The sequence below is a fragment of the Somniosus microcephalus genome, chromosome 7 (genome assembly GCF_052327205.1).
Source record: "Somniosus microcephalus isolate GS21.2 chromosome 7, FLI_Smic_1.0, whole genome shotgun sequence".
NCBI lineage: Eukaryota > Metazoa > Chordata > Chondrichthyes > Squaliformes > Somniosidae > Somniosus > Somniosus microcephalus.
Window position 1 is genome coordinate 66,963,258 of NC_140993.1, and position 20,560 is coordinate 66,983,817.

The 20,560-nt window shown below is 47.0% G+C and overlaps 1 protein-coding gene across 1 annotated transcript in view; it reads right to left on the minus strand.

Annotated features, from left to right (window-relative positions):
- wnt9a (wingless-type MMTV integration site family, member 9A) overlaps positions 1-20,560 on the minus strand; it is a 75,989-nt gene that overhangs the window by 18,728 nt on the left and 36,701 nt on the right. The window contains exon 3 of the mRNA XM_085992100.1: positions 3,712-3,977. Coding sequence (XP_085848226.1) covers positions 3,712-3,977 — 266 coding nt within the window. The remainder of the gene's footprint in view (positions 1-3,711; positions 3,978-20,560) is intronic.

Sequence of the window (20,560 nt, forward strand, 5' to 3'; positions counted from 1 at the left end):
GGAATCAGATGTGCTCTTTAATATAAAGGAATTTTAGAATTTTTTTAAAAAAAAATGTAAACATCACAAGACAAATTTCTGGAATAACTGAAGGCCACAGATCAGAACCAGCCTTCCTGAAAATGGTCAAAGAGAAGTTTCAGATCTTTTGCCAGTTTAAAAAAAAGCCATACATCAGAGAGATCAAAGAACGTTCCAGCACAGAAAAAAGGCCATTCAGCCTTATGAGGGGAAAGCAGCACACAGGCTCGATGGGCTGAATGGCCTGTGCTGCTTCTCATTATTGGACCTCCCGTGGCATTGCTCAGGGTAATCCAGATGATGCGCTGCTTTATAAGGGCAGGAGTGTTACGCCATTTAACATGCCCTGTGTTATTCTGCTGCCAAGGCGGAACTGTGGTTAACCAGGCCTGCCCCTGTTAAAACCACAAAGTCTAATTGATTTCAACAGGCGCATCCTGAGGTCAGTTAATTGCTGTTGCGAGGGAAATTTGAAAATTGGCAGATGCTTGTAAATTCCCAGCTCCCGGTCAGGAAAACCCAGCATGAAATAGCTGACATTCTTATTCATTTTTCTTTATATACCCTTGACACATTGAAGTGTGCTATCTCTGGTGTGACATATATAGATAGGAACATTGAAAGACCAAAATCCAATTCACCTTCTACCACCCTGGTAGTCACATGATACAACAATAAAGGAGTTATTGACTAATCATAGCAATCAATTAGTCTACAACAGACCCACAAGCTATTAATGCCTAGCGAGTTGGTGGTATTCTGTACTATGGGCATTGTCCTTCAACTAGGTTCATCAGTCTTGCAAGGAGTGGAGGATCCGGTACCTAAAAACTGGATCGCGGATCGCGCCCAAATCAGGACAGTATCCGGTTGCAGCACGCATTGTACGCACATGATGAGGCTGGTGACAGGACCACAGAAAACTACTGCTCCGGAATCTTTGTTTGCTACCGGTGAACTGCGGGCGCCAGTTATGGCTTCAGACGCAGCTCGCCTATCACCAGGGGGATGGGGAGGAGGGGCAACAAGATCGGCTGGCTCAGATGCGGCAGAGAAACTAAGGCGAGTCCGGGGGTGGTGGGGAAGGATAGGGGCAAGCAGTGAGGTTGGGAGGAGCACTTCTGCTCCTCTCAGCTCCACATTCTTTCTTTTAATTCATTCTTAGGATGTGGGCATCACCGGCAAGTCCGGCATCTATTGCCCATCCCCAATTGCCTTTGAGAAGGTGGTGGTGAGCTGAACCGCTGCAGTCCGTGTGGTGAAGGTTCTCCCACAGTGCCGTTAGGGAGGGAGTTCCAGGATTTTGACCCAGCGACGATGAATGAATGGCGATATACGTCCAAGTCAGGATAGTAAATAATTTTTTCTAAAGCTTACCTGTATGGACTGCTAGTTATATTTAATGTAGACCTGGTATTCCTGAATGCAGCAGACCCGAAGCCTGCTGTGTTCAGTGTAAAGCAATTACCAGTTTGGGTCCTCAAACAGGAGTTAGGCCCCTTATTAGCATATTAATGGCTGCCAGGAAGGGCTCTACAGCACCCGAACCAATATGGCATCGGCCATATTTCCCTGCTATTCAAGCATGAGAGGTTGGCCCATAAATTAGATTTTTGCACCCATTTTCCGCTTGTAAAACGCGCACAGCATGATCCAATTTCTAAGCCAGGGTGTTTTTTCTGTGTACTTCCGGGGTTTCTGCAGCTCTTCAGCTTGTCCACCATAGCTTTGGCGAGAGGAACTCCCCCCCTGCCCCCCCACCCCCCACACCTCCAGATTTTCACCCTCTATGTGCTCTGTATCACTGTATCTGGTCTCTCTGTTGCTGTCTGTGTGTGTGTGGCCTGGTGTTGGGTAAAAAGGAGAGGGAGGAGGTGATATTGAGCTGGAAGAATTCCCACACAAGGAGCAGCAGGAAATTAGACAGGTGACCTACATACTGCACAGGAACTGAATGGAAAGTGTATGTCTGAGGGCTATGGCTGTAATGGAAGAACCTACAACATTGGGAACAAACTGCTCAAAAGAATTTAGACCAAAGTGGGAGCTGGAACCATTCCCTTTGCTTTTTTTCCCCTGCCTAGCTTAATGCATTTCTACTTTAGAATGGTCTCTTTACAAGTCCCACATTAGCATCAAAAAAATCTTAAAAGCCGTATTAGGTTCTCTCTACTACAAAAGCAAATGGCTTGGCAACTCTTGGGTTTTATTGAAGTCAGCTGCACATTGCAGAGTCCCGCAGTGCTGTGGAAATCCAGGAGTGGCCATGTATCCCCATGTTTAAAGATGGAGTTGTGCATTCCGGAAAATCTTCCTGGAAAGCGTTTGGTAGCTTGTTTCTTGTTTGATGTGATGGCGCAACTCACAACTCCTGGACATAGAGGCCCACTGCTTGCGCACGAGGTCACTGCAAATGCAGTTGGTGTGTGGCTCACCGGCCTTCCGGGTGATTGTTAACAAGACCCTTTAATTCTTCTGGCAAAAAAGAAGCACGACACAGAAATGTCTCCTAAATAAATAAAAAAATTCCTGCTCTGGTGATTGTGCCCTTTAACTGACCTGAATACTGGGTCATGACGATCAAATCAGGCGCAAGCAGGAAGGGGCTCAGTTTGTAGCAGTCGTGCCTCTGAGTCAGAAATTTGTGGGTTTAAGCCCCATTCTAGAGCGCACAATCTAGGCCGGCACTTCAGTGCAGTAGTGAGGGAGTTCAACATTGTCAGAGGTGTTGGACGAGGCATTAGATAGATCTTAAAAATCCCATAACACCATTCAAAGAAGAACAGAGAGTTCTCCCATTGTATCGGACAATGTTCCTCCCTCTAACAAAACACAAACAGATTCCCTCATCATGTGTCTGATTGCAGTTTGTGGGATGTTGCTGGTACAGTATAGCTCATCTGTTTACCTACATGCCTTTCAAAAGTAACTCATTGCGAGAATTCTTTTTATTGTTAATCCTCGGGATGTGGGCATCGCTGGCAAGGCTGGCATTTATTGCCCATCCCAAGATGGCCTGAGAAGCTGGTGGTGGGTCTTCTTCTTGAACTGCTCTAATCTTAGTGGTTTTTGATGCTACTGAGTGGCTTGCTAGGAATATTCTCCACTTGCCTGAATCCATTCATTTATCCTTTTGTTATTTATTTACTTTTTGTATTTTGGGGGTTTGTGTTTTCATGACATTTCTGGGAGATTATCATTCATTTTGAAACACCCTGAAATGTTAGGATGGGCATTCCTCTGGGAATTTCTCTTGGCTCTGAGGATGATGAGGAAATTGCAGAGGAATGATCAGAAGCCTATACAGAACCACCGTTCACCAAGTGTGTGGTTCCACAGACCTCGCCAGAGATACTGCAGCAAGTCCGGGAAGACGTGCCTTCACTTCACTAGGGAAGTCCATCTCCAGCTCTGGATTGTGCCCTAGAATTACGTGCCATTTACAAGCAGAAAAGTATCCTCGGGAAGATGTGTGGCAAGGAACATAGGAACAGGAGTAAGCCGTTTAGCCCCTCGAGCCTGAAGTCAGCCTAGTTGACGTGCTCAAGTCCTGGAGTTAGGTGTGACTCAGAGGTGAGCGTGCTACCAACTGACCAAGTTGAATGATAGTGAAGTTGATTTCAACACTGCGCTGATCCAATGACCCTTCAAAAAAACAACTTAACATTGCCATCACTGGTGACCACTCACCTTGACACCAACGTTGGTATTGTGCAGATCAACGCGTGCTCGTAAATCTTTGTTGGATTTCTTCTGTCCCATAAACTCTTTGACAAACTTGTTGCTGTACTTGAGGTTGTCCCCACAGCCTCCCCACTGCCAAGCCTCCCGGTTTTCCAAATCAGGAGCTTCGTCGCAGGTACAGCGCTCCATCCGGCCAGCACTGCAAGCCTTGGCCAGGGCGTGAGTTAGTCCAGCGGAAGAGATGGCATATAGGAAGGCAGTCTCTTTAAAACCTGAGGGGGAAAAGAATTAAAGAGTTTTTTTTTTTGTTGAGGGAGCAAAATGGCCTAAAGTGCAGGACTGAAGGTTTAAAACATGAGGATAGAAGACAAAGGAAATCAAAAATTATTGGTTGGTTACCATCAGGTTTGGGGTTTAAAAGCCTGAAGGTTGTAGGCACAAAGGAAGAATGAGGGAGGTGAAGAGTTCTGGGAAAGAATAAGCTTGAGTTGGAAATGATGCCATGAGTCTTGATTTCAAAACACTGATGAGGAAGACTATGTAGTAGGGTGTATCTGGAGCATAGGAGGAACTAGGCTGACATCCCAGTACATTACTGAACAAGTGGTGCACGGTCAGAGGTGACGTCTTTCGGATGAGATATTAAATTGAAGCCCTCTCAGTTTGACGTAAAAGATCCCATGACACTATTTTGAAGAAGAGCAGGGGAGATCTGGTGTCCTGGCCAACATTTATCCATCAACCAACGTCACTAAATCAGATTATCTGATTGCTGTTTGTGGGTCCTTGCTGGGTGCAAATTGGCTGCCACGTATCCTACATTATAACAGTGACTACACTTCAAAAGTACTTCATTGGCTGTGAAGCACTCTGGAACGTTCTGAGGTCGTGAAAGGTGCTTTCTTTCTTTAAAAAAGAGGAAAATTCAGAGAAAGCAGTATCATATGCTGAGGCACAGACTAAGCAATATATCTCAGTGTAATACTGGCTCCCACGACAAAGAAGGGCACATAACTTCATTGTAGCTGGGAGCCTGGATGACTATGCGGGCCACCACGTTACAGTGGAGTTGCCAAATGATGGATTCCTCCACATGCAAGGTTACAGGTCTCAGCTCCCAGGGAAGGTGCCAAGGAGAACCCAGACACAGCCTCTGCCCAAACAGTGAAAAATGCCTGTGGTGAACTCACTGCAGAATGCAGTTGACCATCACCTGGCAGCCGGTTTCACAGTGGGACCAGCAACACATCACTCCTGTTCATGTAGACACTGCTTAAAAGGGAACGATTCACTCCCATCTGGTACTGTATAGCTCGTGTGTGTGTCTCAGTATCAGCTCCTGGGCATGAACATTATTTCAGTGAGCAAGTGATGAGATAGAATTCTTTCAGAAAACATCATTTTGGGATACAGTATATGAGTAATTTGAGACACGACATGTGGTAGGTGTAGCATGCGTGTAAGGAACAGGTGACTTTGGATCTATGGTTCCCAAAGTTCACCACTGAGGTTTTCCTCGTGCTGTGTCTGGGTCTGTTGTGGACCAATTGATAGAGATTGATTGCTAGGATTAGCCAACAACTCCATTATTGTTATATCATGCGACTACCAGGATGATAGAAAATGAACTCGATGGACCTTGGTCATTTTTAATCTGGTAATTCCTATTTTCCTACAGAACACACCAGGTAAAAGGGAACAATTCCAATCCATCTGTACAGTTTTGTGTATGTCTGTTGCAGCTCCTGTACAGATAGAGTACACATTGAGTAAAAGGGAATAATTCACTTCCATCTGGCAATGTACAACTTTGGTCTCAGCGGCAGGTCCTGTACAGTACGCAAGGAAAAACATAATTCTATGATGATACTGTACAGCCTGTGTGTCTCAGTGCCAGCTCCTGCATTGCATTACGGAAAGAAAGAACTTACATTCACATCCTCAGGATCTTGGAGTGGGGCTTGAACCCACAACCTTCTGACTCAAGAGGCGAGAGTGCTCCCACTGAGCCACAGCTGACTCCTCGGAATGCTGCAGTAGCCCTGGGATTTAGGGTTGCTTGGTCCGTGGGCTGGGGGTATCTTTTAAAGTCTTGGCCTACGCAATTGATTGAGACACGGACATTTGGGAAGCTTCCCTGGGGACCACTGGCCATGCTACACTGGGGTGGGCATCCAAGATCTGCAGTTGCAATTTTCCTCCTCCCACTGCCCCCCTCACCCAAAATAAGGTCTCCGACAGCGGCAGGAATCTCACCAACAGCCCCACCCTGACAATATTTAAATTAGTCTGACCCTGGGGAAAAGAGGAATCAGTCAGGATCAGGAGCCCAACAGTAGAGTGGGCACAAGCCTACCCCACCAACTATAAAGTGGGATTCTGTCCTTGTGGAAAACCCCGATCATAGGACATGGCAAGGTCACGGAAGAACTGAAAGTGAGGCTAAGGATTTTAAAAGCTGTGGGGCAGGGAGCCTATGAGGAATGGGGGTGATGGAATCCTGGATTTGGTGCAAGATGGGAGACAAGTGACAGACTTTTGACAAGTTGAAGACTAATACAGTCTGATCAAAGACACAGGTGATAGCCAGAAACAGCAACAAAGAGATGAGGTCAAAGATCAGAGTTAAGGGACACCTGCAGGAATCAGTTAGTACCATTGATTGTTGTTCGAGTTTGAGACAGTGATTAAGTTCAACTTTTCTAAATTACGTGTGTCCTGACTCTCGAGACCTGTCCTTCACAGGTAGGTCCCCAGAGTGAGGGGGCAGTCGTGCCTGTATCAGCTTTGCAGCCCAGGTTAAGTCTCCCTCAGCGTTGGAGGGGGCTTTGTGCAAGCTTGAAGGGAGAATTCAATCTGGTTTAAAAAATTACAAATCTATGCATGGGTAGGGGCAAAGCAAACAGCTGCCCTGTAACCATGGTAACTCATTGAGTGGAGGGAGATATTGATACAGGTGGTTAAGTGAATGGCGTAATTGGTTACAGCACTTTCTTTTCACCTCTGGGATCTGGGTTTGAATCCAGCCTGAACTGATGGGTTGAAAGTCTCCTCTTTCTCTCTTTCCCTCTTTCTCTCTCTCTTCTTTTTTGCTGGTTTGTAAGTGATCTTGGGCAGTCTCCATCCCAGTTGCTAGTGGGCACGAGTCCACAGCATAAAATTATTCATCAAACATTGCAAAAATGCCACTAAGTTGGCAGCCTCGCTGAGTGAGGCCCCAAGAGATGGCTGGTGCAGGAAATTGAAATGTCACAACGGTGCAGCAAGCATTGCTCCCCTGAGGTTTGAGAAGAGGCACGTTGATGGGGGCACTGTAGAACCAGCTTGGCTCTGCTTTTAATATAACCCAGTCCTGGGAAAGTGGTGCTTAAAGGGAGACCCGTGACCTCCATCGATTGGTCTCTTCTGTATATGTTGGTTGCTGCAGCTTCCCAAAAAGATCATAATATTAAGGGATAACTGACTGACGGAACATAGAACCAACAGAAAATGGGGAGCCCAATAACGCAGAGTTTCCAGATCGCCCCAGTTTTATATGACAAAACCAACTGTTTTATCAACAGCACCATATCCTTGTAAACAAGCCTTAAAGGAGAGAGTTTTTGATGCAACAGTGTAGAGGGAGCTTTACTCTGTATCTAACCCGTGCTGTACCTGCCTGAGTCCTCAATTCTCATACTAAATGATATTGGAGCAGGACACTGTCCCATTCCCTCAGTACTGAAATTTTTTATTCACAGGAAGGAAAACCCCCTCCACCCGCAAACAGAAAAGATGGGATAACAATTACAGTCAGCCATCTTACTGCCTGAACAATTAATGTGCTCCCCACTGTTTTACTGGAGGTACTGATCCATTTAAAATACACAGGTTAACGCATCTGCTAAAAGGCTGAAGCCAAGTACTTTTCACGAGCCTGTTCAACGAGTGGACAACATCGTGACTATTGGTCAGTTTTATCCTTAGCTATTGGACAAGCCACAAGTTCTGGTGAGAGATTTTTTTTTTTCTTTGCATATGTTTTATAAAAGAGAAAGCAAACAGTGTGCAATTTAATTTTTAATTAGGTGATATTGCATATGTGGGGTTTATCTAAAGTGTACAGCTTGCAGAAGTCATACCGGGATCATAAATCAGCACGCTGCACGCCAGATGTGCTGCAATAAACTCATAACCTTTTCGCTGGCAAGGCAATTGAAAATGGAAAAAATAATTACAGTCAAATGTACTTGTCCTCTTGGACTAAATGCTATTTTAATTTCTCATATTAAAAAAAAATATGAAAAGTCAAGTTTAATCGTCGACTCAGTAGACGAAACAGTTGAGGTCTGCTCCTCAGCCTCCTGATTATGGGTTCAAGTATCAAGGCTGCCTAATGTACTAATCTGCCATTCAATTCATGTCTGAAAGTCTTCGTCTGACTTTTTCCTCCGTCTCATTTCTCTGTATCTATATCTCTGTATCTGTCTGTCTTTCTCCTAGTGTCTGTATCACCCTGTGTGTGTGTGCGCCTCACTTTCTCTCTCGGAGTAGAACGGATCTTGCTGAAAGTTAGCTCGAGTATTAAACCGGAACTTCTGGTCACGATGAGCTTTACACTACAATTGTCAACATGGAGAATTTCACCATCTCGCTCTGATCTATTCGGATTATGTTTATTTAATCCCAGGATGTGGGTGTGTGTCATTGGCAAGGCCGGCATTTATTGGCCTTCACTAGTTGTACTGAGAAGGCGGTCGTGGGGTGCTTTCTTGAACCACCTCAGTGTAGTGGTTTGATACAACTCAATGGCTTGCTAGGCCACTTCAGAGGACAGTTAAAAGTCAACTACGTTGGTATGGGACTGGAGTCATAGACCAGACCGGGTAAAGGACAGCAAGTTTCTTCCCTAAAGGAAATGAGTGAAGCCGTTGGGTTTTTACAACAATCGACACTACATGGTCACTTTTATTGATACCAGCTTTTTATTTCCAGAATTTTAAAACTAAATTCAAATTCTCAAACTGCCATGGTGGTATTTGAACTATGTTCTCTGGATTACAACATGTTAAGTCTTTCTATCTGCCACGCTCATTCCCCTCCCATTCCCCTCCCAGTCCTTTTCTCTCTCTCCTTTGGGGGTGTCCTTGTTCATTCTCACTTTAGTCTGTCAGTACTTCCTTTCTGACTCGCTCGGTTTCTCTTTGTTTCTCTCTCTTCAGGGCTGCTAATGCAGTTGGATGCATAGAAAATGCCTCAATGCTTTGGGCACAGGGATAATCAGACGTGGAGGCCTGAGGCTTACTGCACTCTCCATGTGATGTGTGCAGGGAAATGCAGACAGCATGTAGTACCCTGCATACCCAACTGTGCTCATCAAGACATCACATTTCATGCAAATTCGAGGCCTTCTGCAATGTGACTGGACACCCTGAGCAGTGCTGCAGACAATGAGCCCCAGTTCAGTGGAGGCCCACATTATTTAACTCCTGGGTGACTCTCTCCTTGTTAACAGGATCACCCTTCGTTACTGGCTCTGTTGCCCTGTTATATGGCCAATTTTTGCATTGGGTCTTTGTGCCCTATGGCATTGAAATGTAAACAAAAGTAAAGGCTGTAATGTAATGTATATATACCTTAAGGGAGAGAACTACTTTTTACAGCTCCTGTATACTGTAGTGCCGACAGTGACCACACCTGTATATAAACCCCGAGTAGTGATCTGTACAGTTAGCTCCAGAGTAACCCTTATTCAGTGAACACCTGTTGATCGTTCCCTGCAGTCTGTTGTCTGATTACTGAAGGGCACAACATTAAGATACACGGATATAACATTGGCGACGACGCAGATTCGAACCTACCTGCAACTCTGCATCACCTCCCAGGGATTCGCTCCTGGAGAACAGTGGAAGGAGGTCAAGTCCAGAAGCACGGGCGTCGACCACGGGCAACCGCCCAGTCATCCAGCGGAGATTTGAGCATCGCAGGGGAGGCTGTCAAGAGCCAGGCTTGGCTTTCCAGTCATGGTGATCCAGCGAAACGGGCTGGCAACAGGTACTGCGCAGACCCTTCCCGGACAGCGGCGGCTAGAGCCGACCGAGCGGCACAGAAAAAGGCCGAGCAGCGTCGACGGGGGAGAGAGAGAGGGCAGAGCGCACAGGGCGCAGCCGGTGTTCAGGACCGAGCGGCGTCAACGGGCAGAGAGATGAGAGAGAGCAGAGCGCAGCCGGTGTTCAAGGGCCGAGCAGAGTCAACGGGGGAGAGGGGCGCGCAGGAAAACGCAAGGCGCTGCCATTGCCATGAGGACCGCAGAGAGCGGCATTGGCAGCAGCGCTGGAGCAGCGCACGAAACCCACAGGGCGTCGCCATTTGCCACGAGGACCGCCGAGAGCAGAGTTGGCAGCAGCGCGGGAGACGCCATTTTAAGCCGCAGCGGGGAAGAAAGGAAAGCGCGGGAGACGCCATTTTAAGCCAGTCTAACCACACCCAAAAATGCCGAAGAGTGGCGGTATCACAGCGTTCGACAATGAAGTCGAAGATTGGACGACATATGTCGAACACATAGAAGTATACTGCAAGGCGAATGAAGTGCCAGATGACAAGAAAGCGCTGGTATTGTTGAATTCAATGGGTGCAAAAACGTATGGCTTACTACGAAACCTAGTAACCCCAGAGAAGCCAGTAGAAAAGGATTTTGAAAACATAGTGTCAATCCTACAGGACCACTTAAACCCCACACCACTGCTGGTAGCAGAAAGATTTAAGTTTCACAAAAGGAACCAGCATAAAGATGAAAGTAATGCTGAGTATTTAACGGAACTGCACAAGCTATTGAAACACTGCCAGTTTGGAACGGGACTAGCAGATACTTTAAGGGACCAGTTTGTGTGTGGCCTTCAAAGTGAAGGAACCCAGAAACGGCTTCTATCAGAAAAGGATCTTACGCTGGACAAGGCTTTCAGCATTGCAGTATCACATGAAGCAGCAGTACGGGGCGCTGCAGAAATACAACGGAGACCGCAAGAATATGGCACAAATGAAATGTCATACGGAACAGTGAAGTGCTATCGCTGTGGCAGAACAACACACGACCATAATGATTGCTGGTGCAAGGACAAAGTGTGCAGACAGTGTGGAAAAGTAGGACACATAGCAAGAGTCTGCAGGTCGGGAAAGAAAACCAGCAGCAAGAAATCTCCACAGGAGAAGTACAAGAAGGTACATAAGGTGACGGAGAGTAGTTCAGATGAACAGAAAAGTGATACAGACTCCGGAAGCAAGGAGCTGGGTTGTCTGAAACTACATAATGTGATCAAAACGGAGGATCACCAAACTATCTGGGTCACGCTCAAGATAGCAGGAGTCCAAGTGAAAATGGAATTGGACACAGGATCAGCCCTAACAGTCATAAACCGAAGGGACTACAAGCGGCTATTCTCACATATACCCTTGAGAGATACAAAGATTGTCTTGAAGACGTACACGGGGCAAAAAGTCTACCCCAAAGGAAAAATAAGGGTGAACGTTATATATAACGGCAAGGAAACACCAAAAATGGACCTATATGTATTGCCAGATGGAGGACCACCACTACTAGGACGTGAATGGATCCAGAAGATAGAGCTAGATTGGCATTCCATACAAGCACTGACTGTAGATGCCAAAAAAATGATGACGTCACACCTGGACGACTGTCAAAAATGCTAACTGACACACAAGAAGTGTTCCAGCAGGGACTCGGAACACTAAAAGGCATAACAGCGACGATCAAAATAGAGGAAAATGCAAGCCCAAAGTTTTTTTAAGGCCAGACTTATGCGATCCACCCAGCCGTCGAAGCAGAGCTGGAAGGATTGGAACGTTCAGGAGTACTGTCCAAAGTGGACTGGAGCGAGTGGGCTACACCCATCGTTCCTGTAATGAAGATGTCGTTGAGTAATACGCCTGGGGAACCAAAGAAGGTTCGCATCTGTGGGGACTTTAAGGTGACAGTGAACCCAGTCCTTCACACTGTACAATATCCGCTTCTGCGGATTGAAGATATTTTCGCCTCGCTATCTGGAGGGAAACGCTTCACTAAGATTGATCTGGCCCAGGTGTACCTGCAAATGGAGGTAGAAGAAGCCTCGAAACAGTACCTCACGATCAACACTCAAAGGTTTCTACCAATACAACCGGCTGGTGTTCGGGGTAGCATCAGCTCCAGCTATTTGGCAAAGGGCAATGGAACAAGTCCTGCAAGGGATTCCAGGGACCCAGTGTTATTTGGATGACATCCTGGTCATGGGCGAAAATGACAGTGATCACCTTGCCAACCTGGAGCAGGTGCTCACTAGATTGAAGGAATATGGGCTCCGAGCTAATCGCCACAAATGTGAGTTTTTCTAGAAGCAGATCTCGTATTGTGGCCACGTTATTGATAAAGAGGGGTTACATAAGTCCCCTGAAAAGATTGAGGCAGTAGTCAAGGCTCCAGCACCGGAAAATGTGTCACAACCGAGGTCGTTCCTCGGGCTGGTGAACTACTACCATAAGTTCTTGCCGAATTTGTCTGCCGTACTACACCCACTGAACACCCTACTGCAAACGGGGGTACCATGGAAGTGGAGTGACGAATGTAAACGAGCTTTCCAGAAGAGCAAAGCATTGATCACATCAAAAGAGGTGTTGGCTCATTTCAACCCAGCACTACCAATTCGGTTGGCGTGTGATGCATCACCCTATGGCATTGGAGCGGTGCTGTCGCACAAATTCCCGGACGGCTCGGAGAGGCCAGTAGCCTTTGCGTCTCGGTCACTAACCTCAGCCGAGCGTAACTACGCCCAGATTGACAGGGAGGCCCTCAGCCTAGTGTGGGGAGTGAAGAAGTTCAATCACTATCTGCACGGGCAGAAGTTCACCTTGCTGACTGACCACCAACCACTTGTCTCCATCTTTAATCCAAAGAAGGGCGTTCCGGTGATGACTGCGCAACGACTACAAAGATGGTCCCTTTTTCTAGGGGCGCACCAATATGAAATCGAGTATAAGGGCACGAAACAGCATGGAAACGCTGATGGGCTATCACGCCTACCACTGCCTACTGCGGAGGAAGCACCAGCAGTGGATCCTGTCGAAATATTTCATTCGACTATAATTGAATGCTTGCCAGTAACTAACGCTGGTATAGAGAAGGAGACCCGAAATGACCCGACACTGTCTCGGGTATATGATTTGACGGTGAAGGGATGGCCAGCACATGGCGACTCACCTGTTGCCAGCATTCTCATCCAGAAGAGAACAGCTGTCAGTATGCCAGGGGACCTTGATGTGTGGATCCCGAGTGGTAATTCCACCCAAGTTAAGGGAGAGAGTGCTCAATGTGCTTCACGAAGGTCATCTGGGAGGGGTGAAAATGAAAAGCCTTGCTAGGGCTTATGTGTGGTGGCCGGGGATCGATCAGCAAATCGAGGACCTGACAAAGAGCTGCTCAGGATGCCAGAAGGTCCAAAATGCACCACCACATGCCCCTCTACACCCATGGGAGTGGTCCTCATCTCCATGGCAACGGGTGCATATTGATTTTGCTGGTCCATTCATGGACCCAATGTTTTTAATAGCCGTGGCTGCGCACTCGAAATGGCCTGAGGTGATCAAAATGTCCTCCACCACCACGGAGAAAACTATTGCAGTCCTACGGACCATTTTTGCCAGGAACGGCTTGCCAGAGCAGATTTGCTCTGATAACGGACCACAGTTTGTGTCCGAAGAGTTTCGAAGATTTATGAAAAGGAATGGGGTAAAGCATTAAACATCCGCCCCGTATCATCCAGCCACAAGTGGATTGGCTGAGAGGTTCATACAAACCTTTAAAAAAGCATGTGCGATGACGACATTCCACTGCAGCATAAGGTGGACAATTTTCTGTTAGCCTACAGAAATGCGACACATGCAGTCACCAACCAGGCCCCGGCCATGATGTTCTTTAACCGAAGGTTGAGATCTCGTCTGGATTTGCTCAGACCAAATGTACGAAGAGATGTTGAGAGTAAGCAAGTCCAGCACATCAATGAGAAGCCGACAGGGAGCTTCAATGTAGGGCAACCAGACTTGGCCCGCGACTACCGAACAGAGAAATGGCAACCAGGAACGATATGCACACGGCAGGGGCCACTAATGTACACAGTGGATGTTGGGGAGAACATTGTGAGATGCCATGCTGACCAGATCCTAGAGTCACAGGAACGAGTCAACCCCATGTCTCGGCCATACATACCTGGTGAGGAACCCGATGTACAGGTCGCATCTACCTCAGAAACAATAGCATTGGAAGCTGATGAATCAACTGACGACAGGGTGCTAGAATCGCCCCCGCACCCAGAGCGAGACACTCGGGAAAGGCGTTATCCATAAAGAATCAGGAAGCCTCCCCAGAGACTGAATATATGAATGGACTATTTTCATATAACATTGTATATTAAAAATGTTAATTGTTAAATGAGTATTATGGTACTGTTAATCTAAAAGGGGAGGAATTGTAATGTATGTAATGTATATATACCTTAAGGGAGAGAACTACGTTTTACAGCTCCTGTATACTGTAGTACCGGCAGTGACCACACCTGTATATAAACCCTGAGTAGTGATCTGCATAGTTAGTTCTAGAGTAACCCTTATTCAGTGAACACCTGTTGATCGTTCCCTGCAGTCTGTTGTCTGATTATTGAAGGACACAACATTAAGATACACAGATATAACAAAGGCGGCACCTTACAGGCTGCCGTCACTGGCTGACGTTCTGGCCTCAAATCCCGATGGATATTTGAATGAGCTGATCTCACGTTATCGTGTGAGGTCAGCTCGGTTGGGCACTAGTGAGTACAAAAGTAGAGAAGTTATGCTGAACCTTTATAAAGCGCTGGTTAGGCCACAACTGGAGTATTGCGTCCAGTTCTGGTCATCACACTTTAGGAAGGATGTGAAGGCCCTTGAGAGGGTGCAGAGGAGATTTACCAGAATGGTTCCGGGGATGGGGGATCTTAGCTACAAGAACAGGTTGGAGAAGTTGGATTTGTTTTCTTTAGAGTAAAGGTGGTTGAGGGGTGATTTGATAGAGGTGTACAAGATTATCACGGGTTTTGATAGGTTAGACGGGGAAAGGCTGTTCCCACTGGTTGATGGTACAAGAACTAGGGGACACAGATTTAAGGTTTTGGGCAAGAGACACAGGGGGGATGTGAGGAAAAACCTTTTTACGCAGCGAGAGGTGATGACCTGGAGCTCGCTGCCGACGGAAGTGGTGGAAGCAGAGACACTCAATGTTTTCAAGGGGGGACTGGATAGGCACTTGAGGGAAATAAATTTGCAGGGCTACGGGGATAGAGTGGGGGAATGGGACTGACTAAATAGCTCCGCAGAGAGCCGGCATGGACTCGATGGGCTGAATGGCCTCCTTCTGTGCCGTTATGACTCAATGAGATGCACTTCCAAACTCTAGTTCCAGTGAGGAACACACACTCTTATCTCTTATGTCTGTGGAACGTTTTCCTTGCAGTCTGTTTTGACGGTCATCATGCCTCTTTCTCTGCCTCTCCTTTTCTCTCTCTTTTTACACCCTTCTGTCTGTCCTTTTCCCTCTCTTTCTCCATCTATCCTCATCTCCCTCTAGCTCCGTCTGCCCCTTTCTGTCCAGATGATCTTTTCTCTGTACGTCCATTTGCCTCTCTCTCCCTTTCTCTTTTTGCCAGTTGTTTCCCTCTCCCTTCGTCCTTTTCTTTCGCTCAATGTCTGTCCTTTTCTCTTCCTCAAGATGATCTTTCCTCTCTGCACATCCTTTTCTTTCTCTGTACATGTCTTTCCCATTCAATTCCTCTGCTCTTCTAAATTTGAGGTGTGCGTCTCTGGATAATGACAACTTTTCCTCCTTCTGTCAGCTGATAACACAGTGCATTAAACAGGCAGCTCCCTACCCCTATACCAGCTCATATACAGCACAACTTACTTGAAATGCCACAAAAATCTTCCCCGGTTCCAGAAATGTGACTTAACAACAACTCCAAGAAAAATATCCATTACTCCACCAGTGTGAGATTTAATTTCCTACATCATCTACCCTGGAGTTTTTCCTGAGTAAGACTGCCCAATTTTGACTGGATTAGAATGCAGCTTGGTGCCACAGACTCATGTCTACTGTACACTGGATTGAAGTCACTACATTTAGAACTGTGGTGTATGTAACCTGTTCCACCTTAAGAGAACTTAAGCCTGTTCCACCTTAAGAGATGTACTACTTTCTCTGGCTGCTGTATACGTAATACCGGTGGTGACCACCAGTATATAAGTACTGTGTAGCGATATTGTATTTAGTATAGTCCTGACCTCCAACTAGTAAAGACCTGTTGAACTTTATTCTTGTAGTCTGTGTCAGTAATTAATCTTAATACAACTGGAACACACAGACTTAACAGTGGCGACGAGTCCGATTCTTACCCTGCGGCAGTTTATATCCACGGCGGCTTCGTCCACAGAACGGGCGTCAAAGAGAGGCATCCACCCTCATCACCCTGCTGGAAGACACGTCGCGTGGCAGGCATCGAGAACCCGGAGTGCAGAAGACATCCTGAACTCGAAGCCTCCATCAGCGGCAGTCAGCTATCTTCTTTCTACCTCGGTGGTGGGTAAGCCAGTCAGCGACGCGAGCAGAAAGTCGGCCGCGTTGGCTGTACAGACGGGGGGAGGAAGACGGAAGAATAAGGGCGGTGAGATCGATCGCGACCGGAGATAAGGGCCGGGCCGCATTCGGGCCGAAAGGCGCAGCGCGGGGACATCGATCGCGGCTGGTGATAAGGGCCGGGCCGCTTTCGGGCCAAAAAGGCGCAGCGTCTGGGGCGACTGAAGGCGCGAGAGCCGCGGTGAAGGCGAACGCAGCCGGTGCTAATAACCGGGCTGCGAGGTGCGACATCGGGGAAGCGCGAATGCCCGAGGGAGCCGCGGTGAAGCGGAGACAGCGTCGGGGGAGTTACTAACCGCTGGGAAAGGGGAGCAGCAGCGGCACGCCAAACGCCATTGCAGCCAGTGGGTGAAGACCGCCAAGCGCGGGAAAACCACCATTTTGTAGGCGGAGGACGAAGACAAGAGCGGGAAGCCGCCATCTTGGGATAAAAAAAATTGCAACGATGCCTAAACATGGGAACATTGATACCTTTGATGGCGACATCGAAGGTTGGGCCATGTATGTAGAACGCATACAAAATGATTGTAAAGCAAATAAAATCCCAGATGCAGAGAAAGCACTAACGTTATTGAACTTAATGGGTGCGAAGACATACGGGCAATTGAAACACCGTTTATCACCAGATGAACCGGCGGATAAGACGTTCGAGGAGATTGTTACTGTCCTGAAAAATCATCTAAACCCCACGCCGCTGATGCTAGCGGAACGATTTAAATTTTACAGCAGAAAGCAGCTGAAAGATGAAAGCAATGCTGAATATTTAATGGAATTGCGTAAGCTAGCAAAGTACTGTCAGTTTGGAACGGGACGATCAGACGCGCTAAGAGATAAATTTGTGTGTGGATTATTAAAAGAAGATACACAAAAGCGACTGCTCGAGGAGAATGAGCTGACGCTTGAGAAAGCGGTCACTATGGCAGCAGCACACGAAGCCGCAGCGAGAGGCACGGCAGTAATGCAGCTACGGTCACCGGAACACAGTACAAATAAATTGGGTTTGAGTACTGTAAAATGTTATCGTTGTGGAAAGACAACACACGATCAGAACCAGTGTTGGTTTAAAAACCAAGAATGCAGAACGTGTGGCAGGCTTGGCCACATAGCTAAAGTATGCCGGTCAGGAAAGAAGACCAGCAACAAAAAGTCACCGCAAGGAAAATACATAAAGGTGCACAAGGTGACAAAGACCAGTTCGAACGAACAGAAGTCAGATTCAGACGCTAGCAGTAATGAACTGGGTAGCTTAAGAGTACACAACGTTGGTAAGGATGCAGATCTCCAGACAATTTGGGTCACTCTTCAGATAGCAGGAGTCCAAGTAAAGATGGAATTGGACACTGGATCGGCATTGACGGTCATGAATAAGAAAGATTACAAAAGGTTATTCCAACATATTCCCCTATGGGATACGGAGATTATATTGAAAATATACACGGGGCAAAGAGTGTACCCCATCGGAAAGATAGAGGTAAAAGTGGTCCACAAGGGCGAAGAAAGCCAAGTAATGGACTTATATGTGCTACCTGAAGGAGGTCCACCACTACTGGGACGGGAGTGGATTAGGAAAATGAATATGGACTGGCACTCCTTAAAAGCACTAACGGTAGATTCCGGGGAAACAGATGTCAAACCTAAACGATTGTCCAAAATATTGGATGATGCTAAAGAGGTGTTCCAGCAAGGACTGGGAACACTGAAAGGAATTACGGCAAACATCAAGATTGATGAACATACACAACCAAAATTTTTCAAAGCCAGACCGGTACCCTACGCAATACGACCTACAGTAGAAGCGGAACTGGAAGCGCTAGAACGTTCAGGTGTACTGTCTAAGGTAGATTGGAGTGAGTGGGCTACGCCCATTGTTCCCGTTATGAAACGTCCTTCGAGCAACAAGCCAGGAGAACCAGGGAAGGTTCGCATCTGTGGAGATTTCAAGATCACCGTTAATCCGGTGCTTCACACGGTGCAGTATCCGCTTCCGCGGATTGAGGATATTTTTGCTTCGTTGTCTGGCGGGAAACACTTCACCAAGATAGACCTGGCGCAGGCGTACTTGCAGATGGAGGTTGATGAAGAGTCACGCCAGTACCTCACGATCAACACGCATAGAGGTTTGTACCGGTATAATAGGCTGGTTTTTGGAGTGGCATCGGCTCCGGCAATTTGGCAGAGGGCCATGGAGCAGGTATTACAGGAAATTCCAGGCACACAATGTTACCTGGACGATATTCTGATTACAGGTGATGGTGATGAAGAACACCTCGCAAACTTGGAACTGGTGCTCAACAGACTGAAAGAGTATGGACTTAGAGTTAATTGGCAGAAATGTGAGTTCTTTCAGAAGCGGATCTCGTACTGTGGTCATGTAATTGACCGGGAGGGGCTTCATAAGTCTCCTGACAAGATAGAGGCAGTTGTAAAGGCTCCCGCTCCGGATAATGTCTCTCAGTTGAGGTCGTTTCTGGGATTGATTAACTATTACCATAAGTTTCTACCGAATCTATCCACGGTACTGCACCCGCTGAACGCTCTTTTACAGAAGGGGGTACCATGGGAATGGAGCGAAAACTGTAAGAAGGCATTTCACAAAAGCAAAGAATTGATCACCTCAGAGGAAGTGTTGGCTCACTTCAACCCGACACTGCCTATTCGGTTGGCTTGTGATGCTTCTCCATATGGTATTGGGGCAGTACTCTCACACAAGTTGCCAAATGGCACGGAAAGGCCAGTCGCGTTTGCATCCAGATCATTGACCTCCGCTGAGCGCAACTATGCGCAGATCGATAGGGAGGCTCTCAGCCTTGTATGGGGAGTGAAGAAGTTTAATCATTACCTGCAGGGCCAAAAATTCACACTTCTGACAGACCATCAGCCGTTGGTATCCATTTTTAACACTAAGAAGGGTGTTTTGGTGATGACAGCACAGCGACTCCAGAGATGGTCCCTTTTCCTAGGGGCACATCAATATCAAATAGAATTCAAAGGTACAAAGCAGCATGGCAATGCTGATGGGCTGTCGCGCCTGCCACTACCTGAAGCAGAAGAGACGACGAAAGTTGACCCTGTTGAGTTATGTAATTTGACCATCATCGAGTGTTTACCAGTCACCAATGCAAGTATTGAAAGAGAAACCAGGAACGACCCGACACTGTCCCGAGTTTACAAGGTGACAGTGAAGGGATGGCCAACACATGGTGATCCTCTGTTACCGGCATTCTCGGCAAGGCGAGACCAGCTGTCCGTCTGCCATGGTACTTTGATGTACGGGACAAGAGTGATTATTCCTCCCAAGTTACGGGAAAGAGTTCTAAAGGAACTGCATGAAGGTCATCTGGGGGCAGTTAAGATGAAAAGTCTTGCTAGGGCTTATGTATGGTGGCCGGGCATTGACCAACAGATAGAGGAGTTGACAAAAAGCTGCGCTGGGTGCCAAAAAGTGCAAAATGCACCTCCGATCGCACCGCTACACCCATGGGAATGGCCTTCAGCCCCATGGCAACGCGTACATATTGACTTTGCTGGTCCATTCATGGACTCCATGTTCCTAATTGAGGTGGACGCACATTCCAAATGGCCAGAAGTGATCAAGATGAATACCACTACTTCAGAAAAGACAATTGCGGTGTTAAGAACAATATTCGCAAGGAACGGATTGCCAGAACAGATATGTTCGGACAACGGGCCACAGTTCGTGTCGGAAGAATTCCAAAAATTCTTAAAGAAGAATGGGGTGAAACATTATACCTCTGCCCCATATCATCCGGCGACAAACGGGTTGGCCGAGAGATTTGTCCAAACATTCAAAAAGGCAATAAAGGCCATGAACGATGATCAGATTCCGTTACAACACAAGGTGGACAATTTCCTAATGGCATATCGAAACGCCGCTCATGCAGTGACTAACCAAAGTCCTGCCATGATGTTTTATAACAGGAGGTTGCGGTCCAGGTTGGACTTGTTAAAACCAAATGTGCGGAGAGAAGTGGAAAACAAACAGTTCCGGCATATTAATAACAAGTCCACTCGAAGTTTCGACGTAGGACAACCAGTGTTGGCAAAGGGCTATGGAAACGAAAAATGGCAGTCCGGAACAATTCGGGCCAGACAAGGACCTCTGATGTACACAGTAGATATTGGTAACAATGTGATAAGGCGTCATGC